Genomic DNA, 18683 nt, shown 5'->3' with positions numbered 1-18683 from the left:
AATAATATGCCTGCATCCACCTGAAAAAAAGCTGTAAAGTTATGGCCAGTACCTAAATTACAGTCCACTGCCTGTTGTCAGGTAAGATCTGTCCCTGTAACAGAGACATAAAAGGTGGCTGAGAGGAAGTGTGGACATGTCAGAGCTAGCTAAGATCCTGAACTACACTGAGCAGTGTAGAAAACAACTGCTTCTACACTGCTGCTAATGAACATCACAGGAGCCTCCTGCTTTATTGTAAGTGTGATGTATCCCTCCTTATCTATTCTATGAGCTCCAGAGCTGAAAACACACATATCAGCAAGTAAGGGAAAGGATGTCACAGAAGTGCAGTGCTGGCAGAAGGGGGATACACCCTGTTTCTGAGAGAAATGCATCTCGCTGTGCAGCTGAAGCAGACTTTAAACTTTTAGGACTAAGGTGTAGGAGAAGTTCACACTCCATTTATTTGGTCAGTTATTTCCATCAGTTATTGCGATCCAAAACTGGTTGCAGGTCAAAAACATAGAACAGGTGCAGATCTTTCCATTATACGTTGTCTTTGTGTAAGCTTCACTACAGGTTTTAGCTCACAAAAACTGGTGGAAATAACTGATCACATAACTGTAGCATTAACTTGGCCTAAGCTCCATTTTGATGGTTCTTAGTATGGAAGGCCACATTTTAACAGAATTTTCAGGAATCTTTTCATCTAGGACTCGTGACAAGGAAAAACCTGAAGAATAGACATGGAGAAAAGGTAGACTTTTTAGGTTGATACACTTATGCGTTTTCCAAATCCTTCCTGCAAGAAGCCTAAGAGACTGATAATCTGTGGTTTAGAATAGGGATGAGCGAATCAACTTTGGATGAAACATCCAAAGTCAATTTGCATAATACTTTGTTTGAATACTTATGGAGCGAGCTTTCCGTACAGTATTAGAATGTATTGGCTCCTATGAGGCGAAGTTATTACTCTGCGAAGTCTCTCGACACTTCGCATAATAACTTCATAAACTAATTTCTAAAAAAACATTTCCCAAACTCGGCTCATAGGAGCCAATACATTCTAATACTGTATGGAGCAAAGTATTATGCGAATCGACTTCGGAAGTTTCACCAAGGACAATATTTTATTTAGACGTTTATACCAAGAAAGAATTTTTTTTTATGATATAGTGGAAAGTGGTTTTCAAAGAAGCAGTGCCCATATGTGAATTTTCCAAGTGCTGTTTTTCTAAGTGCATTGGAGATATTCAGGAGATACTCAGGAGGTAAATCTAAACAAGTAAGATTTGTTTGTTTAAAATCTTTCCCCTCTTTACAATGGCAGACCTGGTTCTGTGCAGGAATTGTTGTGCTTTTATTCCAGGTTCCACTCTTCGGAGGTTTGGATACTGTTTGATCTGTAGACAGCTCTCCATAATGCAGCAAGAAATTGCCTTTTTGAAATATGAGATTTGTAAATTAACCATTAACCCCTTAAGGACTCAGCCCTATTTCACCTTAAGGACTTGGCCATCTTTTGCAAACCTGACCAGTGTCCCTCTAAGTGCTGATAACTTTAAAACGCTTTGACTTATCCAGGCCATTCTGAGATAGTTTTTTTGTCACATATTGTACTTCATGACACTGGTAAAAATTAGTTATAAAAAAATACCAAATTTACCCAAAAATTTGTAAAAGGTTGCAAATTTCCAAGTTTCAATTTCTCTACTTCTATAATACATAGTAATACCTCCAAAAGTAGTTATTACTTTACATTCCCCATATGTCTACATCATGTTTGGATCATTTTGGGAATGATATTTAATTTTTTGGGGATGTTACAAGGCTTAGAAGTTTAGAAGCAAATCTTGAAATTTTTCAGAAATTTTCAAAAACCCAATTTTTAGGGACCAGTTTAGGTCTGAAGTCACTTTGAGAGGCTTATATAATAGAAACCACCCAAAAATGACCCCATTCTATAAACTACACCCCTCAAGGTATTCAAAACTGATTTTACAAACTTTGTTAACCCTTTAGGTGTTCCAAAAGAATTAATGGAAAATAGAGATACAATTTCAAAATGTCACATTTTTGGCAGATTTTCCATTTTAATAATTTTTTTCCAGTTACAAAGCAAGGGTTAACAGCCAAACCAAACTCAATATTTATGGCCCTGATTCTGTAGTTTACAGAAACACCCCATATGTGGTCGTAAACTACTGTACGGGCACACGGCAGTGCGCAGAAGAAAAGGAATGCCATACGGTTTTTGGAAGGCAAATTTTGCTGGACTGGTTTTTTTGACACCATGTCCCATTTGAAGCCCCCCTGATGCAACCCTAGAGTAGAAACTCCATAAAAGTGACCCCATCTAAGAAACTACACCCCTCAAGGTATTCAAAACAGATTTTACAAACGTCGTTAACCCTTTAGATGTTCCACAAGAGTTATTGGCAAATGGAGATGACATTTCAGAATTTAAATTTTTGGGCAAATTTTCCATTTTAATCCATTTTTCCCAGTAACAAAGCAAGGGTTAACAGCCAAGCAAAAATCAATATTTATGGCCCTGATTCTGTAGTTTACAGAAACACCCCATATGTGGTCATAAACAGCTGTACGGGCACACGGCAGGGCGCAGAAGGAAAGGAATGCCATACGGTTTTTGGAAGGCAGATTTTGCTGGACTTTTTTTTTTGACACCATGTCCCATTTGAAGCCCCCCTGATGCACCCCTAGAGTAGAAACTCCAAAAAAGTGGCCCCATTTTTGAAACTACAGGAGAGGGTGGCAGTATTGTTGGTATTAGTTTAGGGTACATATGATTTTTGGTTGCTCTATATTACACTTTTTGTGAGGCAAGATAACAAGAAATAGCTGTTTTGGCACCGTTTTTATTTTTTGTTATTTACAACATTCATCTGACAGGTTAGATCATGTGATATTTTTATAGACCAGGTTGTCACGGATGCGGCGATACATAATATGTATACTCTTTTTTATTTATGTAAGTTTTACACAATGATTTTTTTTTTAAACAAAAAAAATCATGTTTTAGTGTTTCCATAGTCTGAGAGCCATAATTTTTTCAGTTTTTGGGCGATTACCTTGGGTAGGGTATGATTTTTGTGGGATGAGATGACGGTTTTATTGGCACTATTTTGGGATGCGTGTGACTTTTTGATCGCATGCTATTACACTTTTTGTGATGTAAGGTGACAAAAAATGGTTTATTTAGCACAGTTTTTATTTTTTTATTTTTTACGGTATTCATCTGAGGGGTTAGGTCATGTGATATTTTTATAGAGCTGGTCGATACGGACGCGGCGATACCTAATATGTATACTTTTTTTTCTCCCCCTATTTTTTAGCAATTTTTTTTTACTTTATTTGGGGAAAATGACGTTTTTGTTTATTTTTACTTTAAACTTTTAATTTTTGGGGGGAAAACTTTATTTTTTTTACTTTTTTTTGCACTTTATTTTTTGTCCCACTTTGGGACTTGAACTTTACAATGCATTCCAATACTTCTGTATTGGAATGCATTGGCTGTATGAGTAATACTGTGTGTATTACTCATACAGCTTCCGGCCTGTGAGATCCAGGGGGCTGGATCTCACAGGCTCATCACCGGAAGGCAGCACGATGCCTCAGGAAGGCATCATGCTGCCTTCCATGCTATCGGGTCCCCCCTACAGCCCCATGGGGACCCGATGGCACCACCGCCGCCGCACCAGATAAAAGCTGCAAACAGCAGGTCTGAATTGACCTGCGGTTTGCGGCGATCGCCGACACGGGAGGGTCACTTGACCCCCCTGCGCATTTAGCCAAGGTGCCTGCTCAATGATTTGAGGAGGAACCTGGCTCCGATCACCGCCCGCTGGGCGGTGGTGATCTGAACTATACATGACGTACCGGTACATCATGGGTCCTTAAGGACTCGGGAACCATGCCGTATCGGTACGTCATGGGTCCCTAAGGGGTTAAACAAACTCAGGCTGAGAACGTTGCAATGCCACTGCCACAGAGGCCCCCTAGAAATGGAAGATGGGTTACTGCAGGTTCTGGTAGACTGAGAGTTGTGGATAGAAGACATGTCCTACAGTCTGTGGCTCTCCATAATTCATTTGCAGCACTTTCAGAGTGCAAGAGCAACATGGAGGATGGCTCAAGCACAGTGGGTGAGGAACAATCATCTCCCATGCCTAAAGTATGCAAGACTGCAGCCAAAGACAAAAAGGAGAAGGTGAGGACTGATAGTAAGCAGCTGTTGGTGGGCGATTCCATCATAAGAGGTGTGAAGTTTGAGGAGAATGGTGTTGTGAGATGTCTCCCTGGTGCTACCGCTAGCAGGGATAGACGACGGATCCTTAATATTGTTAGGCAAGCAAAGCAGGAAAGGGAGGTGGATGTTATTGTCCATCTTGGGACAAATGATCTGGCTTGCAATGGGGTTTCAAAGGTGAAAGAAGCTTTTCACACACTTGGAAAGGATATACGGGAGGTTGCATCAACTGTTTCATTCTCTGCAATTTTGCCTGTGCATAACCCTTAGCATGACAGGAAGATGCGCATTAAGGAATTCAATGTATGGCTTGGTGAATGGTGTCTGAACCAAGGGTTTGGCTTTGTGTCTCATGTTAGCTCTTGTTGGAATGGAAAAGAACTGTACAAGAAAGATGGTTTGCATCTTTCTCTCAAGGGAACGAATGTCCTCGGTGAACAGTTCCAAGTATTTGCTAAGGAGCATTTAAACTAGGAAAGGGGGGCAAAAGAGTGATAATCCAGCAGTCCAACTGCCCCCCGGAACAATGCCAGAAGATGCCAGTAGCACAAAGGTTAAGAAATGACAAGCTCAGATTCTTGTCTACAAATGCTCACAGTTTAGGGAATAAGATCAATGAACTTGAGGCTATAATGGCATCTGAGAATATAGATGTAGTGGCTGTTACTGAGACGTGGTTCAATGGGAGTAATGACTGGGATATAACAATACCAGGGTTCTCTTTATACAGGAAAGACAGAGAAGGCAAGAAGGGGGAGGGGTGGCCCTGTATGTGAAAGATAGCATAAAATCTAATTTGATACAAGTTAGCGAGAACAATTTAGAGTCAGTTTGGGTTACCTTGCAGCTTGATAATCATAAGGTAACTCGTGTAGGTGTGATATATAGACCACCTAGCCAAGTCAAAGAGTTAGATGATCTACTAGTTGAGGAAATAGGTAAAATGACATTGAAGGGGGAAGTTATCATTATGGGAGACTTCAATCTTCCTGATGTAACTGGAAAACCAAAATAGCTAGTTCTGCCAGGAGTACAGATATTCTAAATTCCCTACTGGGATTATCTCTACAGCAAGTAGTTGAGGAGCCAACCCGGAAGGAGGCCATTTTAGATTTAGTATTCACAAATGGGAATTTGGTATCTGATATTACTGTAGGGGAAAGCTTGGGATCTAGTGATTACCAGTCAGCGTGGTTTACTATAAGTACAGTGACTGAGTCACACCACACAAAAACAAAAGTTTTAGATTTTAGAAAAACTGACTTTTCTAAAATTAGATTAGTGGTATATGAGTCCCTATCAGATTGGAACAGTTTCATTGGAGTCCAGGAGAAATGGGACTACTTAAAAGTGGCACTATTGAAGGCAACAGAAAATTGCATTAGGCTTGTCAGTAAAAGCAAAAAAAAGAAGAGACCACTGTGGTACTCAGCAGAAGTGGCCAAAATCATTAAAAACAAAAAGATAGCATTTAGGAATTATAAAAAAAACCAAAAAAATGAGGATGACAGGCAAATTTATAAGATTAGGCAGAGAGAGGCCAAACAAGTTATAAGAGCTTCTAAAGCACAGGCAGAAGAGAAATTAGCTCAGTCATGAAAAAAAGGCGATAAGGCATTCTTCAGATACTTAAATGAAAAAAGGAAATCAAAACAAGGAATTACAAAATTAAAAACAAAAGAAGGAAGGTATATGGAAGAAGATAAAGAACTAGCTGACTGCCTCAATGAATACTTCTGTTCAGTTTTTACAAAGGAAAATGAAGGAAAAGGACCTCAGGATAGAAGACTAATGAATCTTTTGATGCATGTGTCTTTACAGAGGAAGAGGTTCTAAGTCAGCGATTTATACAAATAAGTCACAGGGGCCTGATGGGATACACACAAAGCTATTAAAAGAGCTCAGCGGTGAACTAGCAAAACCATTAACAGATTTATTTAACCAATTACTGGCAACAGGAGTCGTCCCAGAATATTGGAAATTAGCAAATGTTGTGCCCATTCACAAGAAAGGTAGTAGGGAGGAATCAGGCAACTATAGGCCAGTAAGCCTGACATCAATAGTGGGGAAATTAATGGAAACCATACTTAAGGAGAGGATTGTGGAACATCTAAAATCCCATGGATTGAAAAATGAAAAACAGCATGGGTTTATTTCAGGGAGAGCATGTCAAACTAATCTTATTGATTTTTTTGATTGGGTGACTAAAATAATAGATGGCGGAGGTGCAGTAGACATCGCTTATCTAGACTTTAATAAGGCTTTTGATACTGTCCCACATAGAAGGCTTATCAATAAATTGCAGTCTTTGGGCTTGGACCCCCATATTGTTGAATGGATTAGGCAGTGGCTGAGGGACAGACAACAGAGGGTTGTAGTCAATGGAGTATATTCAGACCATGGTCTTGTTATCAGTGGGGTACCTCAGGGATCTGTTCTAGGACCCATATTGTTTAATATCTTTATCAGCGAAATTGCAGAAGGCCTCGATGGTAAGGTGTATCTTTTTGCTGATGACACAAAGATTTGTAACAGAGTTGATGTTCCTGGAGGGATACACCAAATGGAAAAGGATTTAGGAAAACTAGAGGAATGGTCAAAAATCTGGCAACTAAAATTTTATGTTGATAAGTGCAAGATAATGCACCTGGGGCATAAAAACCCAAGAGCAGAATATAAAATCAGTGATACAGTCCTAACCTCAGTATCTGAGGAAAGGGATTTAGGGGTCATTATTTCAGAAGACTTAAAGGTAGGCAGACAGTGTCATAGAGCAGCAGGAAATGCTAGCAGAATGCTTGGGTGTATAGGGAGAGGCATTACCAGTAGAAAGAGGGAGGTGCTCATGCCGCTCTACAGAGCACTAGTGAGACCTCATTTGGAGTATTGTGCTCAGTACTGGAGACCATATCTCCAGAAGGATATTGATACTTTGGAGAGAGTTCAGAGAAGAGCTACTAAACTGGTACATGGATTGCAGGATAAAACCAGGAAAGATTAAAGGACCTTAACATGTATAGCTTGGAAGAAAGACGAGACAGAGGGGATATGATAGAAACTTTTAAATACATAAAGGTAATCAACAGGGTTAAAGAGGAGAGAATATTTAAAAGAAGAAAAACTGCTACAAGAGGACATAGTTTTAAATTAGAGGGGCAAAGGTTTAAAAGTAATATCAGGAAGTATTACTTTACTGAGAGAGTAGTGGATGCATGGAATAGCCTTCCTGCAGAAGTGGTAGCTGCAAATACAGTGAAGGAGTTTAAGCATGCATGGGATAGGCATAAGGCCATCCTTTATATAAGATAGGGCCAGGGGCTATTCATAGTATTCAGTATATTGGGCAGACTAGATGGGCCAAACTGTTCTCTGCCGACACATTTTATGTTTCTATGTTTCTATATGCAGATTCACCTGTAACATCCCCGTCGGCCACCTAAAGCAAAGTAGACTGAAAGGCAATTTTAAGAATAAGAATGCAGATATAAACACAGTAGATACTTACTCTTCCTACAAAATTGATCTGCTTGGGAAAATACTTCTGAAAAAAACTCTAATATTGATGTAGCAGTATGAATAAATTGCATATACTGGCTGTGGCAGTGACTGGCTCCTCTTATGTCATGACAAATGGTCACATAACGTAAGAGGGTTTGGTCACCACCGCGGCCAGTCACTGGCTGCAGACTAGGTCAAACTTGATGTTTTCAGAGAGGGAGAAGGACCGGGGAGCCAGTGCCGGGTAACAGGTTAGTAAACTTCCCTTTACAAGTCTGGCCAAGTGTGTGTGTGTGGGTTGAGATGGGGGGGTTTGCAAACCTCCCCTTTCCCCCTCATTTTTGTACAACCCCTTTAATGTAGTTTCCAAGCTGTATAGCAAGGCTAGGAAATGGCATCGTTTCTTGATTGGTGTGGCTCAAACCTCCCACATCGGTACAATCGTGCAAATTATTGGGCCATAGTTCTGGTTTAGTACTACTTTTCCTTCATTGGTTTTCCCCCGCATATCGAGGCACTAGCCACATGCTGTGCAGGGATCTACAACACAACCTGCACAGCCAGATGGCCAGGAGCACCTTTATGGAGAGAAAATTTAGAAGGGGACGCAGTGAGATAGCCATTCATTCTCAGGGTCAGTGGGGGTAACATAGTGAGGACCCACACTGATCATAAAGGGATGGCATATCCTAGTGATATACCATTACTTTATAAGGTGGGAATACTCCTTTAACTATGGCCACCCCTGCAGAAATAGTAAAAAAAAAATGTGGGATGAGCACTCAAGGCTGGTTAGCAAAGCTAAGATCTATAATTGTTGTACGTGAGTCTTTAGACACCACTATGTACTGTACTGAGAAACTCAGCATTTCTGTATTTCACTGCATTCAGTATCTGTATTTTATTACAAGGGCTGTTATATGGCTGGCATTTAGTGATGTAACAGATAAGCTACCAGGAGGTATTATAATGAAAAATGTACTGTAGGTTTTGTTTAGCTGACAGAATGCTTCTAGGTGTTAAAATACTCTTTATAGCACCTATAATTGTACATGTGTTGCCAAATAGGAAAGTAAAGCAGTTTAACTACACTGTCAGAATCTGCTGGTGCAGCTAAATTCGTCATAAAGTAAGTGTGTCGCTGAGCACATACAAAATCACAAGGTCTCATGTTCGGAGCTGGCAGACAGCAAACAGTATTTGTTTATAACTTTTATATATAGTCTTTGCCCTCTCACATCCATGTACTCATGAAGACAGCTTCGTTACTGGTAACAGACTACATTATATTTCCACTGACTACCGTGTGCTTGTTGAAAATACAACCTGTAGGCAGGGGTTCACATGAAATGGCTCCTTGGTGGTCTCATTCCTGTGGTAAATACAGCTACAGCAACAGCCTGATGCCGTGAATGCAATTTCTTCATTTGCATAGCTATAGAGGGTTCAGTGGTAGCTATTACACCTGAATCCTGGTGCTGCAGGGGCCCCTCTACCACATAGGCAAATGCCAGTATTATACATGAAACACGGCAGATAGGGGACCTGTTCCAGATTTTGCATTGGTGGCCAGAACATTCAAGTTACACCTCAGGATTTTCTAATATTCCACAAGTACAACATGACAAAGGGAGTCCTTGATCATGCACCCCTATAAGGCCCTGCGCTAAGCATGAGACATTGTATACATTTTGCCCAGGGTGTTCCTTTAAAAGGGTTGTGTCACTAATATAAGTGTATCCTGCCCAACAGATATAGCTGTTTTATCACTTTCCCCACCATTTTCCACCATTTATCAAAACTGACTTATTCTAAAGGTATTAGCCTACTATTGCACCCTGTGGATTATCTGTTTTGATATTCAGTTGCTGTAGGCTATGTCCTGCATTGGAGCCTTATGATGTAGGACGCACAAACATTATTTATAAGAAAAAGAGGTGTGGTTAGTGTTACATGTCCTGCTGATGCCAGGACACACCTCACAGCCCTAAGGCATGACAGGACAGCAGACACATGACAAACCCGTAGGATTCAAGCATGCGGGAAAAGAGAAAACTGCAAATGAAGCAAATTTGAAAAAATAAAAATCCAAGGAGGATTAGAAGCTAAAGTATTTGCTAAATATAAACTTTAGTATAAAAAGTGAATTATGACACAACATCTTTAAAGGCCATTGACACCCTTTGGGGTATCTTTTTACATTTCTGCATTCTACATATCTTGGGCTAAACAACTATTACCCTTTATTAAAACTTGAAACAGTTTGTCTTATCTAGCAAAACGTTTCACTGTATCTGCAAACTGTTCCTTCTCCTTCTCGGTAAAACCCGTCATTCTGTAGCCCATATCTCTAGTTCCCTGACACTTCATAAATACTCATTTAAACCCTTCCATACACAGCCAGTTTTCACCTTTCTGACAGAACCTCATTTTCCCAATCCGAACTTTATGTGGTAATAACTTTTGAATACTTTTAGTTATACATGCAATTCTGAGATTTTACAGAACCTTTTGAAAAATTATAAATTTTCTAAATTAGAATTTCTCTGCTTTTAAAGAGCCTCTGTTAGCATTATTTCCCCTATTAAACCAGACATACTGCCTGGTAGGATTGATCATGCTGAATAAAACATTACCTGTCTTTTGTCTGTATGTTAAACAGCTGCAGAAATTTCATCGTGTTTACTCATATGCAAATAACCATGTCGGGGCACCTATTCCCTTGATTGACAGGGCTAGACATCGGCATGCTGAGGGCAGAGCTGTGCCCTAGCATGCAAATATCTATGCTTAGAAAGCTAACACATATTGCCGGTTTATTCACAGGCACAATAAATGTAAATGTAATATGCACTAGATTTCTAAGTATAGAAAACCTCCATTCTCAATATAGTAAGGCTATAGCCTTTTATTATGGGTTCAATTAAGTAGAAAAAAATCAAGACATCTCTCCTGTGATTAGAACCTAGGACAATTCACATGCAAGGCTGATCACTTACATGCCAGGCCTTATCATATTAAGAATGGTGGTTTTCTATACTAACAAATATTACTGTATTGCCCAATTCCTTTGCCCGCCCAATCAGTGGGGGAACTACCGGCCTGCTGTACTGTACATGTAAAGGAGTTAAAAGGGTTTTTTGAAATGCTGGTCTGGTACTCCAATCACAGTTTGTTTATTACCATCAGCTGTAACGTGCCAGGATTGGCACATCACCACTGCAACCAATCACTGTCCTCAACTGCAGACCAATGAGGACAATGATTGGCAGCTGTGGACACGTGAACTATCCAGGCATGTTACCTCTCAGTTTTATAAGAATATGGCTTAAAATAACTGCTTATGTACTAGTAGAAAAATAAAGATAAGGGATACAGATTGAGCCTTCGAAGAGCTCCTCTGATTGGTTTCATTGAGTAAGAAAAAGAACAGTCTGTAGATTCAGTGAAACTCTAGGCTGTAAAAAACAAACTGCTGAAAATCTTTTAAAGTAGGATGAAATAATAAAAAAATGCCCCAACATTGCCTATATAATGTCTCAGGTTACTTACATAAGATACCATTCTACAAAACTATTTTGAAGAAGCTACAGAATAAAAGAACATTATGCTGCCATTTACCTTCACTTTTTCATTACAATGTGTTGCAGGACTCAGATGAAGTGGGCCATTGTTGCAGAGTAAGAAAATGGACGCCACTAAGGGATATTGGAACAATGGCATGGATGATTACATTGAGTGATGCCCTACATAACTTAATTGATGGACTTGCTATTGGAGCTTCATTTACCCAGTCCCCTTTGCAGGGGCTGAGTACATCTATTGCGATTCTCTGTGAGGAGTTTCCGCATGAATTTGGTAAGAAGTGCAACATTATAGTCAATATTATTTGAGTGAACAATTAATGACTGGTGAAAAAAGCTGTGTGATCAGTAATTACAGGGTTAACGTTAGTTTATTAATCTATTATTGTTACCTAGGATTCTCAGACCTGTGAGTGGCAGATTTGCCTAAATGCATTGTGATATGGAAAGAGAGAATGTATCACAGTTTTTAAAGATGTGACAAAGGAGACCAATCCCAATTTGACTTTTATAACCCATTCCTAAAGGATACATGTGCCTACTGAATCACGGCAAGCAAAGATCTTGAAAATTGTGAAGAACTGCAGAAGGCATAAGAAAAAAATGTGTACATTTTCAGTATTTGCAGAATACCCTAATTCCTACAGTAATTCCTACATATTTTTAGTAAATAAACAACTACTGCATCTTTCATAAAGATAGATCTATTACTCCCCACCATGCAAAAGTATAAAAGCATCAATAAAGTTCTATATAAAAACTGAATGAATAATATGAATGATATATGATCTATGCCTATTATATATTACATATTTTTACTTTTCAGGTGATTTTGCCATCTTGATAAGTTCCGGGATGAGTATTCCTCAGGCGCTATTCTTTAATTTTACATCAGCTTGCTCATGTTACATTGGACTGATTATTGGGATTCTAGTGGGCAATAACTTTGAACCTAATATCATCTTTGGAATAGCTGGAGGAATGTTTCTGTACATAGGACTCGCTGATATGGTAAGAAGCAAAATTATTTAGTAGCTTGTGTGGTTTTTTCAAGTGGCTCTGTCAGGTCACCTAGGCTCATATCTGAGTAAAGTATAAAAACTTTTCTATTATTTAGTATTTACATCATGTTTAAGACTATAAAATGTTGGGGTCATTTACAAAGGCTGAACCCCAGTTTTGTGGCATATAAAAGTTGCAAGTTTTTGGGCAAATGTAGCAACTTTTGGCCTTTTCTCCACTGCTCTGGCCACCACAGCCTGACACATTTACAATAATTTACAACAGGAAACGGGAGTAAATTATAACAGAAATCTGTGCCAGGTCCTAGCTGACATAAGTTTCAGTTTCTGGGGCATAAACATCACAGATGCTCGTGCACATGCTCCTCTAAATAAATTAGCCACATCTTTCATAGGCAGACTGGAAACATCTGACAAAAAGATGTAAAAACACTGAAGTTGCAAATTTTGTGAAAACCAAATGTTTTGTTAGTCTTAAAACCTTTGGTTTTTACTGTGCTTGTCGTGAAAGATTGCCATGTAGTAGGGAAAGTCATGTGATTGGCTAAAAATGGCTCCTCATGACATTCTTCTGGGGTCTCCTGCACAGGAAATATTTCAGACACTTAATGCTCTACTATGTTTATTTTGTGGGTAAAAAAGGATCATATTAAAGAACAAAATGTAGACTTTTGTGATATTTTAGACTGGGGATACTTGAAGAACTCTGTAGATGGAAGCAGTCAATTGTTACAATTAGAAAGTCACGCTAGAAAAAGTCTCCATGCCTCCTGTGAACAGGACCGGCGATCACAGACTTCACTGGGTTCAGCAGTCTTAAAACTACAAAACTCATTTTTTTTTGTATTCAGCACAAAACAAGGCATCCAAGTTATACAGGCACTTGGGGTGAAGCCACAGAACCAAAATAACACATAAACATTAAATCAAAGTCCTGGCCCTTGGTGCTTACAAAACAGATATTTCACAGGAGATAGGTCTACCAGATTCAAGACTCTGACCCAGACTGAGGCACTGAGGCCTCTATTTATTCTCTAGCAATTATCCCAGTGACTATACTTGGGAAGAGATGTACTGGATTGGGGTGGAATGGTAGGTCCCTCTACAAATCCTACCTACCATAAAAAAAAAAATCCAGCCCATAAACACAGTCTGAATAAACCAGCTCCAGCAAACTATACTTTTCTAAAATCATACAGCCTTCTGGATTCCTTTTATCTCACCCATCTGAGCAATGTGGGCGAGATATAAACCCTCTCTAGTACTTTACCAAAAACATTCATACAAGTCCTACACTAATATGATGGCATGCTATTTGATTTGCACTTTAACTAACCACCTCCCGTCCGCACGTTAACTAAAAACATCCGGGAGGGTGTTCTACATCTCTGAATGGACGTTCTGGAATGGACGTTCTGGTGTCTCTGCCTTCTAGATCGCTGTATACACAATGCTCACCGAGCGCTGTGTATACAGTGCAGGAAGCGCTATGAGAGTGCAGGAGCTGTCGGGTCTTTCACAGACCTCGATCAGCCCTGCACTGAGGCTGTACAGCGCTGTATACCGCTGTACAGCCTCTCTGGGGGGTGTATTTCCCCTGTAACTGGAGCTATTATGTCAGCCCCAGTTAGAGGAGAAATTAATAGTGCAAAAAAAAAAAATGTGAAGTTAAATGTCCCCCAGAGGTCTTGTATGGCCTTATGGGGGACAAAAAAGTGTTAAAATAAAAAAAAATAAAAAAGGTTTCACGTAAAAAAAAAAAATTCCCCATATAAGGAATTAAATAAAAATGTTAAAAATAGAAAAAAAATTAATAAAATAGACATATTTGGTATTGCCGCATCCATAACGGTCGGCTCTATAAATATATCACATGATCCACCCAGTCCGATAAACACCATGAAAAATAGAAAAATAAAAACTGTGTCAAAAAAAGCCATTTTTGTCACCTTACATCATAAAAAGTACAACAGTAAGCGATCAAAAAAGGGTATGCCCACCAAAATAGTACCAATCTAACCGTCACCTCATTCCACAAAAAATGAGCCCCTACATAAGAAAATAGTTAAAAAAATAAAAAAAACTATAGCTCTCAGAACATGGAGACACTAAAACATAATTTTTTGGGTTTAAAAAATGCTATTATTGTGTTAAAGTGAAATAAAAAAAAAAGTATACATATTATCACCGCGTCCGTAACGACCAGCTCTATAAAAATATCACATGACCTAACCCCTCGGGTGAACACCGTAAAAAAATAAAAATAAAAACTGTGTAAAAAAAAAGCCATTTTTGTCACCTTACATCACGAAAAGTGCAACACCAAGTGATCAAAAAGGCGTATGTCCCACAAAATGGTACCAATAAAACAGTCACCTCATTCCGCAAAAAATGAGCCCCTAGAAAGAAAATCATTTAAAAAAAAAAATATATAGCTTTCAGAACATGGACACATTAAAACATAATTTTTTTGTTTCAAAAATGCTATTATTGTGTAAAACTTAAATAAATAAGAAAAAGTATAAATATTAGGTATAGCCACATCCGTATCCATCTGCTCTATAAAAATGTCACATGACCTAACCCCTCAGGTGAACGCTGTAAAAATAAATAAATAAAAACTGTGCTTAAACAACCAATTTTTTGGTCACCTTGCCCCATAAAGTACCCAAAAATCATATGTACCCAAAAATAGTACCAATAAAACTGGCACCTTATCCCCTAGTTTCCAAAATTGGGTCACTTTTTGGGAGTTTCTACTGTAAGGGTGCATCAGGGGGGCTTCAAATGGGACATGGCATCTAAAAACCAGTTCAGCAAAATCTGTCTTCCAAAAACTATGTGGTGCTCCTTTTCTTCTGCACCCTGCCGTGTGCCCATACAGCAGTTTATGACCACATGTGGGGTGTTTCTGTAATCCGCAGCATCTGGGTAATAAATATTGAGTTTTGTTTGGCTGTTAATCCTCGATGCGTTAAAGAAAAAGTTGGATTAAAATGGAATATCTACCAAAAAAGTGAAATTTAAAAATTTGATCTCCATTTTCCTTTAATTCTTGTGGAACGCCTAAAGGGTTAACAACGTTTGTAAAATCAGTTTTAAGTAACTTGAGGGGTGTAGTTTCTACAATGGGGTCATTTATGGGGGTATCCACTATGTAAGCCCCCACAAAGTGACTTAAGACCTGAACTGGTCCTTAAGAAGTGGGTTTTGGCAGTTTTCTTAAAAATGTTAAAAATTGCTTCTAAACTTCTAAGCCTTCTAATGTCCTAAAAAAAAAAAAAAATTACATTTCCAAAGTGATGCCACCATAAAGTAGACATATGGGGAATATTATGTTAAGTATTAAATATTTAATGAGGTATCACTTTCTGTTTTAACCCCTTAGTGACCACCCATACGTGTTTTTACGGCGGTCACTAAGGGGCCTTAGGCTGGGCTGCCGCGTTTTTACGGCGGCCCAGTTTAAGCGCTGCACGGCTCCCCCGTGCAGCGGGGAGCGCGGACCTGGCTCTCACATGAGCGCTGGGTCCCTGCTCTAACAGCCCTGGGTCCCTGCTCTAACAGCCCTGACCGGCAGGAGTGCCGATCCGGGCTTTTTAACCCTTTACATGCCGGGCGCAATGGCGCCCGCTGCATGTAAAGTGGTGACAGAGGGAGCGGACTCCCTCTGTCTCCCATCAGCACCCCGAAAATGCGATCGCGGGGTGCTGATGTGCTGGGAAGCTTACCTTGCTTCCCATCAGGGCCCCGAGCCTGTCTTCAGTTATTTCCAGCAGGCTGTGCCTCTCTGGCGCAGCCTGCTGGTCAATGTTCGAATAGCATTGCTATTGAAATGCAATGCATTATAGAGATAATGCATTACATTTTAAAAGCAATCAAAATACTGTATATTATAGTCCCCTTGTGGGACTATTAAGTAGTAAAAAAAATAGAAAAAAAATACACATTTATTAAATTAAAAAAATTCCATAAAATAAAAAAATATGCATTTTTTTCCATTGAAAATACGCTTTTCAATGAAAAAAATTGCAAAAAGAAAATATCCCCCATATGTTTGGTATTGCCGCGTCCGTAACGACCGGGACTACATAAATATTACATAAATTATCCCCTATGGTGAACGCCGTAAAAAATAAAAAATAAAAAAATAAAGAATTTCGAATTTATTCTTAGTTTCCACCGAAAAAAAATGTAATAACAAGTGATCAAAAAGCGGCATTTACTCCAAAATCATACCAATGAAAAATACAAGTCGTCTTTCAAAAATCAAGCCCTCACACAATTCCATATAAAAAATAAAAAAAAAGTTATGGCTCTTGTGAAGTGGCAATGCAAAATCATTTTTTTGGTTAATAAAAGGTGTTTTATTGCAAAAAAAGTAGTAAAACGTAAACAAAATTATAAGTATTTAGTATCACTGTAATCGTACTGACCCAGAGAATAAAGATATTATGTTATTTGTGCCGAAAAATGAACGCCAAAAAATGTATAATGTAAAAACGCAGTGGTAGTATTGCTATTTTTCCCCATCTCCCTCCCAGAAAGAGTTAATAAAAGTTAATCAGAAAGTTATGTGTACCCCAAAATGGCGCCATTAAAAACTACAACTTGTTCCGTAAAAAACAAGCCCTCATAAAGCTATATAGATGAAAAAATAAAAAAGTTATAGCTCTTGGAATGAGACCATAAAAAAAGGAAGAAAAACGCTTGGTCATAAAGGCCCAAACAGTCTTGGTCACTAAGGGGTTAAAAGCAGAGAAATTTAAGTTTGGAAAATTGTGAATTTTTCTAAATTTGGGGTACATTTTGGATTTTTTCATAAATAAAGGTGAAATATATTGATTCAAATTTATGACTATTATGAAGTACAATGTGTCACGAGAAAACAATCTCTGAATAGCTTGGATAAAAAAAGTGTTCCAAAGTTATTACCACATAAAGTGAGATATGTCAGATTTGCAAAATTAGGCCTGGTCAGGAAGGGGGCAAATGGCCCGGATGTGAAGTGGTTAAAAATAAATTTCTATGATTTCTATGATATATTTTGTCTTTCAGTTTCCTGAATTGAATGACATGCTCAAAGACAAGATAAAAGGGAGAAAAACAGATATGGTGTATTTTCTGGTTCAGAATGCCGGTCTGTTGTCTGGATTTGCCATCATTCTATTAATAACTCTGTATGCAGGAGAAATTAAACTTGCATAATATGGATTGCCGTAATGGCTAGGAATACACAGAAAGATACAAAGATAATTCAATGACTTTTACCTTCTCTTCTTTCATACTTCAAGAAGTGATGATGAATGATCAATGTTTATGCAGACTTGGATTACAAAATACAAAGAAAGAATTCAAAAACTTTGCATTTGGATTCAAGGCATGAATAACAAACTGCTGCTTCTTTAAGAGAAGCAAATATTTGTATGTATATTTATTGAATGCACCAGGCATTACCTGTACAGTGTTATAGTGAGCCAACGGTGTTACAATACATGACACGCATACAATACTGGCATCTCTTGCCCCTTCATGAATGTGATTTTGGAGAAAAAAAAAATCTAATAATGTGCTCACATCCAAATCACATCCACTTGATTTTTACGTTTTATTCTTTTTTACTTATTGGTATGTAGAGTACTTTGATCAATACTTACATTTTCTGTCTTTTGTTTCCAACTTTTGTATTTTTTTATTCTTAGCTGCACTTTAAAGCCATAGAATTAATGAAGGACTATGGGATATTTGTCAATGCGCAAAACTAAATAATGGGTACAACATCAAAAGAGTATTTTTATACATGTTTAAATGCAAGCAAGCCAAATATTAAAATGTATCATTTCCCAAAGTGTTTCATTTTTATTGTATATTGTATGAGAGGGACAGCACCCATATTAGGGCTCTTTCACACCTGCGTTATTGTCTTCCGGCATAGAGTTCCGTCGTCGGGGCTCTATGCCGGAAGAATCCTGATCAGGATTATCCTAATGCATTCTGAATGGAGAGAAATCCGTTCAGGATGCATCAGGATGTCTTCAGTTCCGGAACGGAACGTTTTTTGGCCGGAGAAAATACCGCAGCATGCTGCGCTTTTTGCTCCGGCCAAAAATCCGGAACACTTGCCGCAAGGCCGGATCCGGAATTAATGCCCATTGAAAGGCATTGATCCGGATCCGGCCTTAAGCTAAACGTCGTTTCGCCGCATTGCCGCATCCGACATTTAGCTTTTTCAGAGTGGTTACCATGGCTGCCGGGACGCTAAAGTCCTGGCAGCCATGGTAAAGTGTAGTGGGGAGCGGGGGAGCAGTGTACTTACCGTCCGTGCGG

General features: G+C 38.8%; 1 protein-coding gene across 1 annotated transcript in view; it reads left to right on the top strand.

The window, feature by feature from the left end:
* Positions 1 to 18228, top strand: part of SLC39A8 (solute carrier family 39 member 8) — an 81734-nt gene extending 63506 nt beyond the window's left edge. The window contains exons 6-8 of the mRNA XM_040420489.1: positions 11401 to 11608; positions 12161 to 12345; positions 17415 to 18228. Coding sequence (XP_040276423.1) covers positions 11401 to 11608; positions 12161 to 12345; positions 17415 to 17564 — 543 coding nt within the window. The 3' untranslated portion in view covers positions 17565 to 18228. The remainder of the gene's footprint in view (positions 1 to 11400; positions 11609 to 12160; positions 12346 to 17414) is intronic.
* The last annotated feature ends 455 nt before the right edge of the window (positions 18229 to 18683 follow it).

This window comes from Bufo bufo, chromosome 2 (genome assembly GCF_905171765.1).
Source record: "Bufo bufo chromosome 2, aBufBuf1.1, whole genome shotgun sequence".
Lineage (NCBI taxonomy): Eukaryota > Metazoa > Chordata > Amphibia > Anura > Bufonidae > Bufo > Bufo bufo.
The sequence above is the reverse complement of the archived record's forward strand: the minus strand, read 5'-3'. Positions and strand labels throughout refer to the sequence as shown.